At 29.5% G+C, this 21,086-nt stretch overlaps 1 protein-coding gene across 1 annotated transcript; it reads right to left on the bottom strand.

Annotated features, from left to right (window-relative positions):
* Positions 1–2,061: 2,061 nt before the first annotated feature.
* On the bottom strand, positions 2,062–11,737 carry LOC111033125 (homeobox protein MSX-1-like). Its single transcript, XM_022313725.1, has 4 exons — positions 11,556–11,737; positions 6,621–6,883; positions 5,787–5,965; positions 2,062–2,744 (listed from the first exon to the last, which is right to left on the bottom strand). The coding sequence occupies exons 2-4, from the start codon at positions 6,832–6,834 to the stop codon at positions 2,550–2,552; spliced, it is 588 nt and encodes a 195-aa protein (XP_022169417.1). The 5' UTR covers positions 6,835–6,883; positions 11,556–11,737; the 3' UTR covers positions 2,062–2,549.
* Between the last annotated feature and the right edge of the window lie 9,349 nt (positions 11,738–21,086).

Below are 21,086 nucleotides of genomic sequence, written 5' to 3'. Positions count from 1 at the left end.
TATATAAGTATGTAAACTAAATGCTGGATGAACTGGAAAGCCGATAATATATTATGATTTTCAAAATACTCTATGATAATGTATAAAACTATGTTTTAACAATTAAAAAAGTAGATATATTTTTCGGAGATTGTTCATAAAAAATATAAATTATAAGTTTGTTTAATCGGTCACTATGAGTGCATATCGTAAAATATTAACATTTTGACGTCGTCCAAATGTTCCTATAATATAATAAACGATTGCATAAATACATTAATTCACCGGAAAATTTAGAGCAAATCTAGAAAAGCCTACTAGAAATATTATAGTTGGTAATAATACACTTTTGGTCGAATTCATTAATAGTTATGTAACAATCATTATAATTTATAAGTAACACTTATTATGATTTGTGTATTTTTACTGATCTTCGATTAATACTATTCGGCCGTCAGGATTTCCGTGGTTATCGTTATTTATATGTACTAATTAGTTTTAATCTAGTACTTTTCCCAGCAGAAATGTTTTTTTTTTTTTACCTCTAGGTTTTTTGGGCGCATATGTTTGCATTGCTCTAAGGTTAGGTTAGATTCTGCTAAAGATCTAAATATCTGATGAAATGTCCACTGTTTGACTTGGAACATTATTCGTAACTATTTATTTTAAGTATAGAAATATTGTTTTATATTTTCAGTATTGTTTTTGACCTTATTAACTATAATTTTAAGGAGTCTCTATAATTCATATTTAGATATAGGACGGAGAAACGTATTTGTCTTTCCGGGTTTCAAAGCATTTCTCCATTCCCTTTTTATCGGTTGAAAAATGGCAACATCAATAATTTGACATAGACGTGTGGCGTTTGCAAACAATTATAAGAAACAAATATTGTATACCTCTTACAATAAATTCCTCGCTAAATTATTGCCAATTATTATTTCAGCCCACTTAAATGGCTGCACGACGGCAAAAAGCAAGAAACAAACTAATTATTGTAAGCAGGAATATTAAACCAACCACTTTGTTACTTGAATGCCACAATCCATCTACGTCAGGTATATTCCATATATGTTTGGCCTTATATAGCGTATAGTACTATAGTGGCATCATTTTACTATCTGTAAACGTTAAAAAAAATATATTTTATTAAAACCCTTGTATTTGTGGTGCCTTTAACAAAGATTTTGTCAATCTCTAGATATTTTGTACTTTTCCTCATAATCGTGAGCTATTTTTCCCGGTCCATCTACAAAATGTGTGTCGTTGTAGTTGAAAATATGAGTAAGCTAGAACGTCTTTCAGATCTTGAGAAACATTACTGATGTAATAATTGAATACAATCCTGCAGGATACAGCTGTACGTATTTGTTTTATAATTTCTAAAAAACGTAGAAAAAAATTTTCAAGTCCACAAAGAAAAAATTTAACCAAATCTTTACCGAGCATATAAGTTATACACTTCTAGGGCCTTGTTCATCTAAGTATAATTTAATAAACATTGTACCCCCTCGCACACAGTTTGTAGTTGCCTGGATAGTATGTCTTAGCGAGTGTAATCTTGTTTTTAACTATAGTAGGCACAAGTAATAACTGTATTGTATGTGTGATATAAATTAATTTTATAATATTTTGACACACATTAAAAGAACTGACAGTTAGTTCAATATCATAATACTCATAAAGATTTTAAGGACTTTTAAAGCCTCGAAGACATTGCATATAATAGGTAATCAATTGTATAGAATTAGGAACTTATCATATTTCATACCACACCCATTTCATTTTTACGCAGGTACCTACCATATATTTAGTTTCTCAAACCACACAATGTATCATGTAAGTTACAAATCTCCGTATTTGTTGTTTTTGAGAATAAGTGAAATTGAGCATTCGCATATTGATTATAGATTAACAATTTGACACAAATGTACATTTAATAATAAATAATTTTAGATAATAATCAATGGTAGAAAAATATTTTTAAAATTATATGTTCACAATCAATGAGAGGACTAGTACAATTTAAATTGTAGATAATCCCAATTTGAAATCTATTTGATTAACTAAAATATTACAAGTCAGTAAAAATAAACATAATAGACTACATTTTCAAAATATTGAAATTGTTTTTGATTTTAAAAAAGTTAACAAAGTCTTGTTTCAGAACAAGGAAATATTTATACAGTACATTTATTTTTAATTTTATACAATTTGAAAATATTTATATACAATTTAAATGTCTGTTGCAACATAATATAGTTACTTCGAACTTTTTTGTCTTACTTAGACTTGTAACTCGACTAAAATTATATAATCGTTCTCAAATTAAATATTTGATGAATTATTACACAAGTCTTTATGGCACGTAATTCAAAAGAAAAGTCTATAAAACATGCAACGTGTAAGCACGTCAGCTATTGAAAAAAATTGAAATTATAATATATAAATCACATTACATTACAACGATACAAATTAATATTTAAAATGTCCCATGTAAAGTTTGCAGGGAACATTTTACATTCAATTAAATTATGTTTGCTCTAAGATATATTTTGTAAGTTTGATTTTCAAGACTGAGAATCATTTCCTTCCACATAAGTGTGTGATGGCATCAATGGTTTAAATGCAGACGTAGATGATACTGGAAGTCGTTGTTGTTGAGAAGAATAACTAGTAGAGTTAGTACAAGTTGATCCAGAAAAACTGCTACTATTATGATCTCTGCGTTCTCTGGCCCTGCGGTTTTGAAACCATATTTTAATCTGTCAACAAATAGTACAAATTATAATATATTATTATAAATTGTTTTACGAGAAAAAAACAATTAAATCATACTGTAGAATTATTGTCAAAATATTAATGTTCCCATTATCTGTGTTGGTAAATAGATACATAGAACATCGGCTATTCATATCACATTTCCTACAAATATATGGCAGTTGAACACTGCACCCCACTCGTCTACCATACGGCCTCGACTGCTTTTGCGCCAAAAGCTATACCGTTGCAGACCGGTGAAGAGTTCAGAGTACAAATTGTATTATTTGGTCTGAGAAACATGTCAAATATTATTGGTATAAATATAAACAAGTTAGGAAAGTTCACTTTGCGAGAGTGCTGAATTCTGATACGTATTTTTATACAACGCAATCAATTATAATTCCATATGGAACCTATGTACAGTTTTTTTGTTGTATGGTGCAATAACTACGGACAATAAAGAAATAAATTGATATCGACAATCGTAACTATGCACCGACAACTAACGGGCGGACAGACAAAACGGGAATAATTGTAGTGTGTCTTAAACATATGTTTAGAAACCTAAAATGACAAAAGTATATCGAAGATTCTGAACCAAAATCGTAAGTATTTTCGATTTGTTCGACAGATACATCCAATACGCGAATACACTTTATTTTATTTTATAAGCCTCAAACTTTTTTAAATTTCATTCAGTCAAAAACTTAACTCAGTTAAACATAACATAAACTTTCCTAGCCTTGTCAATGGATAATATATTTTGAGATTATATTTTTTCAGTATCTCATGATCAATAATTCATAATAACCTTTATGAAATGTTTTAAAATTTATTTTGATAGTATAAAAATTATGATCACACGGCGTTTTAGTTAGGCTATTTAGGTACATAATGGTCGGAAGTATTTCTTTTCAGGTATTTAAGCCCGTATGATTTATGAATTAGTCAAATTTTTGTTCTGATTTTTCTATGATCACATTCATTTTATAATGATGTTTTCAATTACAAAATATGTTATTTCTTTAGTAGTTTAGTGCATATTTTCGCATACTAGGTTCTAATCCAAGTGTTGAATATATTGGTTTTACAATGATGTGTTTTTTGTGATTGCCAAATTTATTTGGAGTGTGGATTTCATTCGATCTTTCACATTTAGTAGCAAATATTATATATTATATTACGATAATATTCATTAAGTGTATGCTTCTAAACACATTATACAACAGTGTGGGTTTCTTAGTTAACAATTTTCAACAGATTTTTATATCATAACTTTGGTTTTGGTAAACATTTGTTTACAAATTTCATATAATAACTGAGGTCTCTCGCAATATATTTTTTAATAGATTAAAATGTGAACAGTAGATAACAAACCAATCAAATTCAAGAAAAAAAATTCCTTAACAAATTGTATTTCAATTAAAATATTAACTATTTATCAGTTTATCACTATATTTGTATACAATATGAATCAGCAACAATTATTTTATTTAAATATAATTGATGCCTAATAGGTTAGAGCGTGAATTGGTCGTAATACATTGTTCTTGTCTATTGAATAAAAGTATAATGTTGATTTTTGAGTAAAAGTTAAATGTTTAAATAAAATTAATAATTTAAATCATTCATAACGAATATTTAAAATGTTGGAAATTCGTTTTACTACAAATTATATAATCTATCACAGTTCATTAGGGCGAGTGAGAAAAATATCATACAATTCCTATATTCAATACATATTGTGAAGTTTTTTAAAAAACCTTAAAAAGATAGTGTAGCGTTTGAAAATAAATATTTGGTATTTTTAGCAGGTAGCTGCGTGTTTAATGGTTAACACGAGGACTCAAACAATTATAACCAAAATCTGCATTACGATTTTTAACATGCAAAAAATAACTTTATTACTTGATTGAATACTAATGCCTCATGTATTGTGCAAATCTAAACTTCAGAACAGTATTGAAATGGTACAACAATGAACAAGTTATACAACATAGCATATAAGTGTAATGTGTATACAATGTATACCTAACATTATAACTGCTTCATATGTAAACATTTACCTATACATATAATAAATAAAAGTTATTGAGATAAAAAATTGTTTTTAGATATTGACCGGGTAATATTCTACAGCATTTAGAAAGGAAGTTTAGAGAATATTATTTAAGAATAAATTTTTCTGTGATTTACAAGATAATTAGGAAAAAATATATATATTACGAACAAATTTTGAATACTTACTCAAAACCTGTAGTTTTTGGTAAAGTTGATTTTTTTATTATAACCTTATTCAAAAACGAATATCTGAAGATAGTTCAAAATGCCTCGAAATAAGCTAGGATTTTCTTGCGATCATTCATTTATAAAATATTTTGGGCCTCTTTGTAATATTTATAGACATTTGAAATTTTCGAACTGTTTGTATTTTTTGATTTATATACATGAACATTTTTTTATAAGTGATTAAAAACTTAAAAATTTAATTAACAGTTCTCTATTAGTTTGTCTTGTAGCAATTAAAACATTTTGAAATACATATTAATGATCATACGCAATTGTGTGTGTAATATTATGTGAAGCCATGCTCATTATTTATGAGGGACGAGGGTTTTAATATCAAAACTTGAGATGAAATCTTGAATTATTTTGTAATTATTAGGGCGATAGACTTTTTCAGATTAGAATAGTTTTTCTTCGTAATGAATTATTATTCAATTCAAACTTAGCACATTCATTATAATGACCTGTCAATGATGAGGTACACTCGACACCTAGTATTCAGATAAGCGACTTCCCGGGTTTTTAATTTATAAATATTCACTCTAATTCTAGACTATCATACATCATGAATATTCAGGTACTCCCCTTAGAATAATTGTCTGTCGTAATTAAATGGTTTATCAATGTTTTCAAATGAACGAGATGTCAATTTCTTCCTGTTTACACTATTGTATTGTATTTATGATGGCATTTTTCTTGTTAGTGATATATTTTGAAGTAGGTACTAAAATAATATTATGGTTTATATAGATACTCACTCTACTTTCCGATAGTCGCAATCTGTCAGACAATACGTGTACATCATTAGTTCCTCCTAAATATGCGCTCCGTCTGAATTCATGTTCCAATACCGTAACTTGTTGAGTGGTAAATGGTATCCTTGGATTACGCCCAGGCCTCCGTTTCTGTCTATGTTGTCCATCTTTTTTTTTTATCCCTATACATTCATCACATATAATTAATAATATTATAATACACATATTGAATACAAAATATTTATAATTGCACATAACCTCAAAATAGTAAAAGATACTTAGGTACATCATAGATACGTGTTGGCTTTAAATATTTTAAATGATATACCAAGTATAACCTATAAGTAATATCAAATTTCTTTCGTTTATCGTTGTTCTATATTTTAATTTCTAATGGAAAATAACGAAATGTCTTATTCGACAAACCTACTCTATGTATGAATTGAGGAAAAAACAACTTTTTCATCCCTCAAAAAATGTTGTTACAATTTATTAATATATTCCTTACATATTTTATATTTCTATTTTTTAACGAAGCTCTCCTTCAGTAGTGAGTGTGTTGTACATAAAATAGCTTGATATATGAAGAATTTTGAGTTCTAAATTACTCTACTGTAAATAAATATATGTTTTTCTTCATTCATACCTAATCTAAATATTCCACATAGTCGCTCATAATACAATACAATACACTAAACCATACGAAATTATATCTAGGCTCGATGTTTATAGATAGGCATTATTGACAATATTGTGTTGTAAATCTATTACCAGTGTTTTTTTTAGAAAAGAATATAAAAGTATGTACTCCTGCATTGTATAGGTATTGTTACTCACTGTCGAGTTTTGGAGGCTTGAATCGTGTACAATACAACCAGTCGAACTGCTGTTTATTTTTCTGGTCGGTATCTTCTTCGGTATTCGTCTTTCCGGCTTTATTTAATATGTAATCCACGCTAAATAAAAACATGGGTTTTCTTCTTTGATCATCATCGTTGTGCGTTTTTAATACTTTGTCGTTTTCGGGTGGCTCTGAAGTGTTTAAGTCCATTATAGTAGTTTCGGATTCTGGGATTTTTGATATAATTTGAGGTGTTCGTCTATAAAATAAATGTTTAATATTAAAATAATAAATAAATTAAAGATTAAAATTATCTTATCTATAATTATGTATCCATTATTAAATTTAATGTACCTAATAAAATGTGTTTATAAGAAAAAAATTCAAACCTATTTGAACCTATTTAAATGTACTTTTAATTTATTTATTCAACAAGTATGAATTTAATTACGTTTTGTAGTACATACAAAATATAAACTATTAATAGGTACCGAAATAATTACACATTATGTAAATATCTTTTTTTATTTGTATTAATAATTATGCTGTATTATATATATTGACATATTGTAGGTATTATTAAATAATATCTACCTATGCTTAAATTATTAAAAAAATTGTATTCGTATAATATTTAGGTGTTTTAATAAATTAATGTACAATGTTTTTATATAAAATATATTTACTAATAATAATTACTAATTGGTTCACAAAAACATTAAACAGATTTATCAGAAAATGTTAGATGATATTAGAAAATTAATTGGAAATATATAGAACTTAATGTAACTGGGTGGTTTGAAGTGATAGTATTACTATATGCACCTACGTAGCGCCGGTTCCGAGTTAGATGCTGGCTGATAAACAATTGTAACTTTTAAGGTTGTACAAACTAATAGAATTGTCGAAAACTATAAAGAAAAAAAAACTTGTCTATTCAGCATAAAATATAAGTATTTAGAAATACAAAAATCATATTATTTAATACGAACGTTTGTACTTTGTGTCATTATTATTTATTTATTGCTACTATTTTATTATTATATCTAACCTTATGTTGATTGCATTAAGTAATTATTAATAACATTATTATAAGGTGCTTTTATTTTAATTTAATTTCAATATACGTAGATGCTGCATCTAATCATACTATAATGACGTGGTTACTATGTTTAACAGTTCAAACAACAAGTCTATGTTATTGCAAATTTAAATAATTTTTAATTTGCAGCATCTTGATACTTTTTCAAGTTTATTTTAAACATTTTAGATTAGACAACCGAAATTTCAAACTTAAGAATTAAAGGCATTTTAGTGCAACTCAGATATTTATTATATTCATCATTCAAAACTAATAAAAATTATTAAATAATTAAACGAATTAATATTTTTTATAGAATAAAATGTAAAAAATGATTTCAGATCAAAAATCATATTATTGTAATCACCTTAACTCTATTAACAATAATGTATAATGGTTCTACTTTTTTAATTTTTGGATACAGTGAAAACCAGAATAATAATAAATAAATGTATAATCAATGTAATATATAGTTCTAATAAATCGTATATTTACATGCATCATCTACTTGGTCGAAAAAAATGTATTAATCCAAGAACATAAATGCGAAGTTGCTTAACGAAAAAGTATGGTTTCAAACCAAATTAATTTCATTTGCATATTATGTTTACTTACATTAATTTCAGTTTATTAGCTAATATCTATAATAACTAACTAATGATATAAAATATTTTTAATTTTAAAAGCCAATATTATGACATTTTCGATTATTATTAGTTTTTTTAAAACTAATGTAGATAAAAAATTGTTCACTTGTTCAAAAAGCTTTACAATAAAATACAAGGTTCCTGGTAAGTCATTTTTAATGTAAATTTCAAAAAAAGTCAAGCTTAAATCCACAATAATTTTTATGAAAACATTTAAGTTTGAGTTTCGACAAAATACGTAAAAACCACGTAAATTTGCAAATTATTTTGAGTTAGAAATTCATAAAAAATATTGTTTTTCATCTTAAATTTCAAATTTGAATACAAGATTCCTTAAAAGTCTGTCTACCTTTATAAAAAAAGGGATTAAAATTAAATTTTCATGAGCGTTTGAAGTTTACATTCTTATAAGTTACAACATTTGATATTCGCTCGATTTCTCATGCAACGATCTTCTTATTTTGTTGTAATTCAAAAACAAGAAACTGTAGATAATTGAAATTTACACCATATATTTATTTTATCAATTCATATACTTGATGCTGATAGAAGTATAAGTGGTATAGAATATTAAATTAGGGAATATAATCCAACTATAATATGAATATAACGACTAATGAATACCTATACTTAAACGCCACGACATTATTGACATTAAACACATTACAGTTATTACGTCTAGTTATTATCTGAAGTTATCTAATTATTTGAAAGTAGCAATTTAGCTTTAGGAGGAAAACCTTGTTTTAGTTTTCTATTAAGTTAAATCAGTTCATTATTGTAAATTAAAATTGGCACGTAGCGGTAATTTGATAGCAGATGTCGATGAATATTTATTTATTATTTTATTAATTGCTCAATAAAATACAATAAAATATATTATATGAGCCTTGAATATGAAAACAAATATTTGTCACAAATACGTTGAGTTAAAATATTAAGTACATAGCAAGAACACTTTTTATTACGGTATTAATTTGTACAAATTATGACATACCAAATGTTAATATATTATTATTACAAGATATATGCATATTGTGTTAAACATAAGTTAACAGTAAAACTTATACGTAGGTATGTTTTTATTATAGTCAACTCTTTAAATGGTTGCCCTAACAATATATTGATGACGATTTATGTTGAGTAATTTGTGTTGTCCAAAACAGGAACCGTCAGAAAAAGAATGTTTAGAGCAATACATAAAATATAAAAAAATAATAATATTTAGGTCTTATTAAAATTATTGCTTTAAATGTTAAGGGGTACTTACGGCATATTTTTATAACAATGTAATTATAATATTATTATGATTACCTCTAGTATTTGTTAAAATAATAATAATATTTATGTTTTAATTATTACAAAAATACATTCAAACGATTCAATTTAAGTTTTAATTAATAATAAATATAAATTTCCAAAGTCTAACTAGTATAGTTAATAAATTATGTCTGTATGAAAAATTATTATATGTATGTATTTACCAAACATATTTTTATTGACAATTTTATCATACCTCATTAGTCATTATTATTATTTACTGTTTATGTTTTGAGTGAAAATATTGTTATGTAAAATACAAATTATCATGGTAGATTTTTGACATTCTAAAAAAATTATTTAATTTATTATTATGCAATATACCATAGTTATTATTTGAAACTAATTTATAAATTATCATGTGTAACAATCAACATATGGTTTTAAGGACGCAGCTAAGTTTAAAAAAGACACGCTGGGACGCAAGTTACCCATAAGAGGCAGATATCCGCTAATGCCTTTTCCCGTGAAATTAGAAAAAATACCATTGTTTTTCCTGCTAGTTATAAATTATAGAATTTTAAAGTTAGTACCGATAAAATATTAAAATGAGTTAACTGTAATTTTATCATAACACTTAGTTATCTTATACTGATAACTGTTGATATAATAACAAGTTACACAATATTATGTTCACTAAGGTTTATTTTGATATGATAAATATCTTGCATAATGGGTTTTTATACCCACTTCTTATATACATAACATATATATATATAGGTATCCAATCTGATATCTTATAATAATTTATTCGATTTGTTGTATAATAGTATTGAAAAGTTATCACCGATCAGTTTGTGGTGTATAACTAAGATAGTCACAACAGTCATATCCACAAAACAATTATAAGTAGTAAATGCGAAAATCCACAAATCAAAATCAATATTTTTAAATTTAGTAAAGCATGTGTAGGGAAAAATAAAGTACGTTGGAAATGTATTGACAAAGGCGTCGCAAAAACCAATTTTTGTAGTAAAATATTAAACATCGAAAATACACACAGTCACGATGCTATAAATATAAACACAAATCTACAAATTGCTACATCATGCAAAATAAAAAAGCTAGAAGACAATAAAATAAGTTCACAAGAATTAACATATAACCTAATAACTAATCTATGACCTTTGCTGAACCTTTTTATTTGGACCCAACTTACCTACTGGTTATAATTTTGGACTTAGGAAGTATGCCATTGCATCGGTATCAAGTTGTAACTAAGTAGCAGAAAACGGAATTGTCTTTTGTTGGAAACTTTTGACTCCCAATCAAGCGCATTTAGTATATTTTAAATGTTTAAAACTTTGAAAATTGAGAAAAATAGTTTACTAACAAACATCTTTTTGAAAAAAAAAAATGGTTTATTTTTGATAATTTTTTATTATTATTTGTTTTTCAAATCAACCAAAGCTTAATATTTATTATATACAACGCAATAAAAGTGAACTTATAATTGTGTAAAAAGCAATAACTATACCAATTATTTAATCAAACGAGCTAAGATATATGCGTGTGTACTTTTAAAGTGTTCACCTATGAAAGTTGTCCGTAAAAAGCTCTGGTTTTAAATGCTCTCTTGGTTCAACAAATTTGCTACGTTAAAGATTATAAGATCGACTGTATAATTAAATAATAACAAAATTGTAATTTGTTCAGTTCCTTGTACCCAACTATAGTTAAAATGATATAAATAAACGGATTGTGCTAAAACGAACAAAATAAAATGTATTGCGCGGTCTACGAGAACGAGTGGGAAATTAATTTTTAAAAACTCAGAAAAAAAAATTGAATAGAGCGTGTGAAAAAAATAATAAAAGATGGATGAATAAAAAAAAATTGTTGAATAAAATTGCGTGTGGAACAGTGACTGACTGCCGACTTACCCGTGAACTGGTAGGTGACACAAAACCGGCGAGCATGAAATTCGGTTGACGCGCGTGTTGTCGCGGTGACTGGTAGCGGCTGCAGCAAGCCCCGCGGAGACGTTTAGCGGAGACGGTCTAGATGGCTACTGACCGCCGTCGCGGTGGTGCAGATAACACAGAAATCGGCCAAAGATAAATGCGTTACCGAAAAATAAACGAGTGTGCACACACGAATAAAATGTATACATTTTTTTTTTCGACTACCACCACCACAACCGCCGCCGCCGCCGCCGCCGCCACCACCACTTTGGTTCGCCGCTCCCGCGGGGGGATCCGTTCTCGTTTCGAAGAAGGGTAGTGGACGAGGCATTGTGCGTGTGTATTATGGTAGGTAGGCAGGTAGGTGCGGTCTACAACAACCACACGCCGCCGATGATATACAATATAATAATATTATGTACTACCGTATACGCGACCGGGTTAATTAAGCGGAAATTTTCTATTAACTTGTTGCCGCATCCCCGTGTGTGTACGCACACGCACACACACACACACACACACACACACACACACGCCGACCAAACCAGTTTACAGGACGGAATAATAAGAATTATTATTATAAAAGTCTCCGAGCCGCCGCCGCTAAGAATTGGCCATCGATATCCGATGCGTTTTTGTTTATTTTTCAATAACCATGCTTCAGTGGCTGTTGGGTATACTTACCCACACACACACACACACACACACACACACACACACACACACACAATACACGTTTAAAATATGTTCTCCGAGGAAGTTATATTGTATCGTCTTTGCACTGCCGCTACCGAGTGTCTATTATCACACTCGTGATATAAACGCTTACCCGAAATAGGCTAAGCCTGAGACGTTTCCTACGTTTTTCTCATTCACACTTAGATATTACAGATATTACCTACATAATAATATAATATGCGAAAGAGACAGATCGTCGATCGCGAAAATATTACGCAGAAACAACGCTGTGGGTCGCCGTTTTTTACGGGGGCAGTGATGAATTATTTACACTGTCATATTATTATTCGCCTAATCGTGGTATTAAATTTACCGAAAAACCACGTTAGGTACACCGGTTTTCATTTGTTTTTTTTTTGTTTTTTTTTTTTGTTTTCACATTACGATTAGGATAGTTATTAAAATATTCAAGATTTAGGTTTTTTTACTTTGTTCATAGTCGGCACGAACAAACACACATCTCAATAAGGTAGACAAAGAATAGCCGCCTGTTCATACCGAAGACTTCAACAAGCGTTATGAACGGATCAGCGGTTTTTGAAAGGAACGGCTTACTAATATTTTAATATTTATAACATTATATCGTATGTCACGTCTCAGCTACCAGATTTCTCGTAAAATTCATCGTTATTATTATTCGTTTCATTTTACACGACTTTTGATTATTATACAGTTGTGGCGGTGTCAGTAGGCACGAAATAACATACGGGAAATAACGTCTTCAATTCGTTTTCCGTTCAGTTAGTGAATATGTTGAATACAGTTGGGGATGCAATGAGACGAAGACTATTAATATTATTAATCTATTCGTACTATTCGTGTACACCTACGTCGAGTTCTTCTTAAAACTTTTTGAATGGGCATGAGTCATTATTATTATGAAGCGAACCGCGTAATTTTGGTATTTAAATCATTTCAATATTTCATGAATAATAATAACTATTTATAATGTTATAGAGTTATGTGTCTAATACTATTGTCTAGACACTATCTGTAGAGAGTAAAAAATAATGCATAAGCTGTGTATAGCTATAAATAGTTATCATAAAATGTATACTCAAATAAAATTATTGAATTAATAGCTTAAATACAAATGAAACCATGAAAGACAAAATATTATTCTAAATTAGTTTTACAAGCAGTTATGTGTTTTAAATCATTTTGTTGTCATAATCTATTGCAGAAGTGTTCTAAAAGACTGATCCTGAATTACATAAACCAAGCTACAAAATGTAACCATACGTGCTTAGCTGCTCATTAACTATATCATTAAACAATTTTGCAATAGCAATATTTAAAATACAGAAAACTTGAAATGATTTAAATTTAAAACTTCAATGAGAAAATGTCATACTTTATACGTTTTTCAAATTGCATGTCATGTTTAAAACCGGTTTGTTCAAATTTGATACTCACCACCCACGTTTGGAACAGTTGCATTATAAATTAAAAAGAGTAGCTGATTAATGATTTTAGTTGGTAGGTACGTCAAACAAATTAGCACTTATACAAAATGCAATGGAAATTTACAGTATTCCAAACTGTATTATACAAATTAAAATAATTAAGACATTTTGATATACTACAATAATTGTTAATTGTTTGCTGCATGCATTACGTGTTTGTTGTATGTCAGTAATATTTGTTCTAAACGATTTGAAAATTGAAAAGCTGTAGCCTAGCTGTAACGCTTTTTACCTATTTATAATATACAGTTATTCTTCACCTATACGGAAAACAAATCGGAAAAAGTTCTGTTTTATATTCTGACTTGAGTAATGAATGGCCAGATGCGGGGAGAAATAAACCCGGGCCCACTGGTAATACCTTGGGGTCTTACTATTTTTAACCACCTATCAATCTGAGCCAGGGGGTGGGGTACAGCCTCTTGTCAGGCCAGTGAAAGAATTCCAGTGTGTAACTGGAATTTTATTCAAGGAGGTGGGGCATGAACTACAAATCTATTATTATGGTAATATAAAAAAAAATAATTTATATTTTATAAATAATATGCAATAATTGCAATAATTACCATCACAGGATCTAAAATTCAGAAAAATACTATATAGTTTACCGCCCATCGCTATAGAAATAATCAAATCAATTTTACAACTATCCTACAAATAAAAATATTTTTTTGATTAAATCGACATTTGATACTCCCCAAGGGGGTGAGGTGGAGGCCACCCCTTTTGTGAGCCACAGATCAATAGTAGGCACCTATTGGTTTTGTGGTGAATGTTTTTTTATTTACTTGTTTATTTTATGCCTGTCGTCACATTCTTGAGCAGAAGAGCAGAAAATTCCATATAGATACTTTTCAAAATAATCATAATCTAAAGTTAATAAAAAATAGCAGTAAAACGATATTTACTTGGTGCGAGAGTTACTTTTGGTGGTCGACAGTCAATTGTGTTAAAACTACAGATTGTATTTGATGTACCGATAATAAAGATAAAAAATATCGAATATACAAAATAATGCATTTAAAATTTTAAAAATTCTCTTCAAATCAACCATTTTTATTATTTGAAATTATCATCTTATTGAAAAGAATACGCACCTATAATTTTATGTTCATATCTATTAAAATAAATATGTATTTAATATATAGCTTGGTGCAGCTATTAGTTAGGTTAGTTACAAATAATAATAAAGCAAAATTTATTTAGACTGCTTTAAAATAAAACATAATTTAAAAAATTTAGGTAAAAATTGAGATTGATGGAAATTGTTAGAAAGACCATTAAATGCATTAAAAAGAAAAACAAGGACCTTAAAAATCTGCAACGAAAATTTCTAAATTAAATTCATCAATTGTATTGTTATATAATTGAAACTTTTTATTGGGAAGCCTCAAAATAGGCTTAATTAAACTACAAAATCACAGAAAAAATGATAACCAAACTAGTAATTTTATTATCACCAAAGCACTCAGCACTTTCATAATCTTACAAAATAAAAACAATTATCAAAATCTATTTGTCATGACTACTGCAGCTATGTTTGCATTAACACAACCAATGTATAGTTAACATAGTATAAAAAAATGTTGAAATAGCTAATCATTCGTTGTTCTTTATTTACCATGTTCTACGTTAATGGTAGAATCATTGATCATTTTTCATAAAATTACATAATTTATTATCTACAAATAATATTACTAAAAGTTGCACAATAGCCAAAAACTCAAATACTAGGTGGCCATTAGGACTTAGCGGTCCTTTTGTTGATGATTAGGGCGTGCAGCTGCATTCACTGCACGCCCCGTTGCTCCGCCTATTAAGAGAATGATAACAGAACTGCGATAATAGGTACTACTGCAGGTCTGTAAATTCAAAAATATGATGACATTAATATGCTTGTCATAAGGTATAGATGCTGACTCGAAGTCTCAGAATTTTATCAACATTAAGAACTTGTAGGACTTAGTGATAATTTATTAGAGAATTTAATGATAATACATATTAAATTCTGGGAAGAGCGATGAATGTTGGTATTGGTTTTGCGATGGTCTGTGCTTTTTTATTTTGTGCCATCACTCTTAACTCTTTTGAGCAGAAATATTTTTGATTTTCAACTTCATGGGTGGAAAATTTGATCTAGTTGCCAGTTGGTGCCTATCAAAGATTAAAAAATTGAAAAGTTTTTTCTCAAATTAAAGGGAAAAAAGCAGTTAAGTGTTGTTAGTGTAACGCAGTACATTAGATGTATAAATTTCAAGAGAGTTACTGTAAAGAGTTATAATTCAATGATATAAAATCATTGCACACAAAAAATGATCCTGAGCGAAAACAGTCTTTCAGCCTATAATATTAGAAAATAGGTATATTTTATGATATTGTTGTGATTAATGTAATTTATTTTAATATATTATAAGGCATTAGCACTACAGTACCTAGGTTAAATTCATTTTCGTCAAAATTACTATAATTTTTGTTTTGTTTATCCCAGCGCTTTTTTAAACTACTAGGGATTTTAAATGTTGACTTACTTAATGTACACTTACTTAAGGATATTAAATCTGCATAATTTTCACAAAAACGTGCTGCTACCTCTTGCCACTTAAAGTTGTTATACTTTCCTATGGCAGCTTTCTATAAATAATCCTAAACTTTACACGTTGATCTACATATTATTTTCATTGTAAAATCCTTATTGTCCAATTAAATAGATTAATTATTTTTCTTATGATAAAATAATGAATATAAAATAACTTTGACAAGTCTGAAGTCAATAATAATGTCTGTACAACGATAGTTGTACTATTAGTAGGTATTAGGTGCTGTCTCGATTGAATGTCGTCCATACTCGACGATAACTGAGGAGAAAACATATGGTTTCACCAAAAAAAAAAAACAAAACCCAAACCCAATACTCCGTTGAAAACCAGACATTTCATTGATGAGTCACGAATAAAAACAGAAGCATTGCTCTGATAACCGAATGAATTATAAATCCATAAATATGCTTGTAATATTATATTATATGTCGATTACTCTTCAGCTGTTGACCTCGAAGCCGCCTCGCTGTTGTCGACTACGTGTTGACCGCGGCACTCAAAAGTGTTTAACTTTGATATCGTCAAAAACGTTTAACAGTACATGCATATTATATTACCTACATTAACTATTAAAAAAAATTCATTAGGTATATGTATAAAGAATAAATTAAAGGAAAATGAAGCACGTTGATTATTTGGTCTCCGAGGACATGGTTTAATTTTTACCCCGAGTTCCAATCAATCCATTGAACGGGTCTGTCTTCTTGATAAAAGTATAATGAAAGATCAAGGTTTCTCATCAAATTTTTTTAACCTATTTGTCGGGAAAATACAAATGCACTGTTTTTTTTTTAATATGCATTTTAAGTTCAAATTTTGATAAAATAGGATATTTACACAATAAATAATCAGTTTAGTTATTTCATTGCAATTCAAGAAAAATCATTCATGGGCAATGGAAACTTTTCGTTGTTACACTGGTATTTTTTCATTATTTACCTCTGACACTGACATTTTCATAATATTGTGATTGTAAATGGGTACTTACTTATAGATAAAAATGATCGAAATTGTATATACTATACTATTTTACATTATTATTATCTACTATTTATATAATAAAATATGCATCACTAAAAGTGCAATGATAGTTAGATACAGCATTGAGACATTGTGTAGTATTTATATTATCCAGATAAATTTTCATGATCATTCATTTTGATGAATTATTTAAAATGTATCAATAATTATTTTTTTAACAGTGATTTAAATTGAAGTAATATTAGTATTAGCATCTCATATTATGTATCAAGAAAATATAGGTACGTTACTAAATTATGTTTTTTAAGAATAAGCTGTAAAAAATAATCTCATTAGTCATTTCTATTTAAATATATTCATTTTTTTCATTATCTACCTGTACCCTTTTTAAGTTCAGATATCTGACCTATATCTAAATTTAAAAATAATAATCCGAGTAAAACACGGATAATAGGTGATTCATTTTTAGCGAAAATCAGCTTAATCTACCATATTACTAATAGTCAAATAAAATCTATAATTGAGTATAAAAGCAATACAATTACCGTAGAAATAATATACATTAAAATACAGCTACGCACCACTGCACCAGGCTCTAATTTTATATTTAAATATCACTTGGCGGAGGAATTACACACACTTCTTTGTAATAATCAATCTTTAAAACAATAATATCAGCTATAAATACAACATATTTTTAGACATCTGAAGCATGTATAATTTATTAAGTTACTTGTTAATATATTTTTAATATAATATCGGCTGACATTACAAACCTAATCCCAAAACTCTGCGCCCCCTGGCTACTACAATGACAAAATATATTTAGTAACATAGGGTGACAGACCATTTCAGAATCGAATTTATTTTTTTTTTGAATTCAAATGTACCACATTCATCAATGTGACCTACCCAATGACGAGATACAATTGACATCTACTTTACAGCTGCACAGTGATTATTTTACATCAAGGATTATCCGTATTAATCTAAATAATGATATTTTGTACACCGTTTGTTAGTTATTTTTAAGCCTCTAAGGGCAATTATTTTCTCAGACAGGTACATATACCAGGTCGTTGACATCTGGGCCCTACTGTAATGTAATCCGGTAATTTTAGTGAATTGACTTTATTATAATATAGTATAACGGTACAGATGGGAGGTCCACGAATGGCCTATTACTTCACATCCGTGTAACGTTAGGTTTTCAGTGAGTTAAGCAAGACGATACTCCACGTCCGGTTCGGTGTGCAATTATCGGTTGCTAAGTCGGGTTGAGGTGGTGAAATATGAGGAGGTGGAGAAGATAATTTCATCGCATGCTCGCGTCGTTCACTTTGATCAGCGAACTCGCATAATATAATACTGTAACCGCCGGCGCTATGGGATACGAATTTCGAATAAAATGGCCGTCGGAATAACGTAATAATCGGGAGCCACGCGTGACGGGCGAGGATACCTAATCGTCGGATCTGCACAGTTAGCCCTCTACCCCTTCCACTCGGCGGTATAATGTGTACACACGCACGCAGGTATTATAACAACCAAAATATATTAATAATGGTAGTAATGAAAACGATCTTGGAACCGGGACGGGACATTGTAGGCACACACCTAAATCATATAATATTCGATGGAGCGAGAGCTCGACCGCAGCGGAGTCTGTTGCGCTATCGCTCGGTGTACGACAGTTGTTGTGTTGTTGTGGTGTGTTTGTATCATAATAATATCGACGATACCCTCCGCGGTTGACGTTAACGACCATGTTATAGGCGGAGCGTACACATAACCGTATACCAGTCTCGGCGGCAACCACCGGCGCATATTGTGCCCGCAGAAGAGAGGTACCCCTGTGCGCGCATAATAACGATAGTAATAATAATAATAATAATAATAATAATAATAATAATAATAATATAGACGTGCACTCGCGGGGTAGTTTCCGCGTTTACACTGACAATAGACGCACGCACACAGTATTCTTCGCTCACTAGTATTTATATAACACACACACACACACACACACACACACACACACATGTAATTTATTATCATTATTGTTACACGCGTCTATACGCGTACACACAATATATATATATATATATATATGATATAATATTATAACGTCGTTATTGTTGTTTCGGCGGACCCTTTATATGATGTGCGGTAAACCTATACCCACCTCTCGGGGTGCCGCGCGGGGAATCCAATAAAAACGTTTAGTCAAGCGGACTGAATAAAACAAACACGGCCGCGGAAGCCACGACGACTGCGACGATGATACGCGTCACGGCCGCGGGTCTTTCGCGTTGCTGCTGTTGCTGTTGTTGTTGTTGTTGTTGTAATAATAATACCAAAACAGAAAAATATTACAACGGCGTACGGGCCGAACAGTCAGTCTTGTTCACGGTTCGTCGTTCCCATCGCTTCGCGTCCAGAAGTCGGCGGACCCACATAATATACCTGCCAGCAAACGCTATTATACACGAAACAGAGACGGTGTGTGGTCTTCGGATCCGTGCGGCTTTTTGTACCCACTTTGAAACGACTCTGCGCCTTTCCATCATTTTCCGCGTATTCCTATAGAAAATCGATTAACGCATATGTTTTCCGTATAATAATATGCGCTTTGTATTCGATATGCGTACAATAATAATAATAAATAATAATAATATATATGTATTATTATTATTATCATCATCACAGGTATTCGGCGGTTTTCGATATAATATTATTATGTTTTTTTTCCTTCTGGTTACCGCGTTTCCGCCGACATTTCACGAGTTCGGTAAGTAAGAAATAATGACATGCGCCACGTCTGCAGTACCTATATAGCCTATACCTACCTGTGAGAATCGTCCCGCACGCGAAACGAGGTATATTTCGGTAGAAATGCACGATCCCGGTTGTTTAAGTAGGAGTAAGTCGAAAAGTGAGTATACTCGTGCAATCAAGAGTTGATGGTCGGAGCGGGTACTTGGAGGTCCTAGTCCCTTCACCTCTCAAACGTGGACAAGACTAACGTCTAAATAATAATAATTTCAAAGAAGTATTATAATATATAGGTAGTTCGCAACTAATATAATTTTGAATTTTCTGTCAAAAACAAAAAAACATTTAATAATAACGTGTTTTATACTCTTTATATAATATAAGCAATTAGGTATAAATGACAAGATTACAATAGGTTTTTACTACGGACAATATATTATAACCACATTAGTATACCTTAATTTGAGATCAGTATAATATCACTAATCGAAAACTAATGCATTCAGTTACTGAACGGATGTAATATTGTAGTGTAGTTGTGTTACATCCGTTAAGTAGGTACCTACACTATTTAATAAAATATAATAATAAACTATTTCTATGCTAATATTATTTTGTAAATTGAAAATTCATAATGCTCCATTTTATTTCAATAACACATTTTTTCACAAATGTTTACTGTGAAATTAAAATGTACTAATTCTGTATTTTAGCTATTTTACAAATATTTTAGCATTATAATATTAATCATTCAGCCAAACTTAACAATATGTAAAACGCCTTGAAAATTGTCAATAATGGATTTTATACGTTCAATAGGTTACGGACGGGCTTAAAGTAACCAAAAATAAATGGCTAATTGAGTTTTGAAATTGTTAGAAATAAAACATGTTTAGAATTTGATAATGTCGAGACGTTTTAGGTTTTATTAAATTTTAGTACGCACCAAGTTA

This window comes from Myzus persicae, unplaced genomic scaffold (genome assembly GCF_001856785.1).
Source record: "Myzus persicae strain clone G006 unplaced genomic scaffold, MPER_G0061.0, whole genome shotgun sequence".
Lineage (NCBI taxonomy): Eukaryota > Metazoa > Arthropoda > Insecta > Hemiptera > Aphididae > Myzus > Myzus persicae.
The sequence above is the reverse complement of the archived record's forward strand: the minus strand, read 5'-3'. Positions and strand labels throughout refer to the sequence as shown.

Bases quoted from the DNA above. Each gene is read 5' to 3' on its own strand.
- LOC111033125 (XM_022313725.1), bottom strand. From the start codon at position 6,834: ATGGACTTAAACACTTCAGAGCCACCCGAAAACGACAAAGTATTAAAA. The intron at 5,966-6,620 runs GTGAGTAACAAT...ATGAATGTATAG, and splicing joins CAAGCCTCCAAAACTCGACA to GGATAAAAAAAAAAGATGGA. The intron at 2,745-5,786 runs GTGAGTATCTAT...ATTTGTTGACAG, and splicing joins TGCGACTATCGGAAAGTAGA to ATTAAAATATGGTTTCAAAA.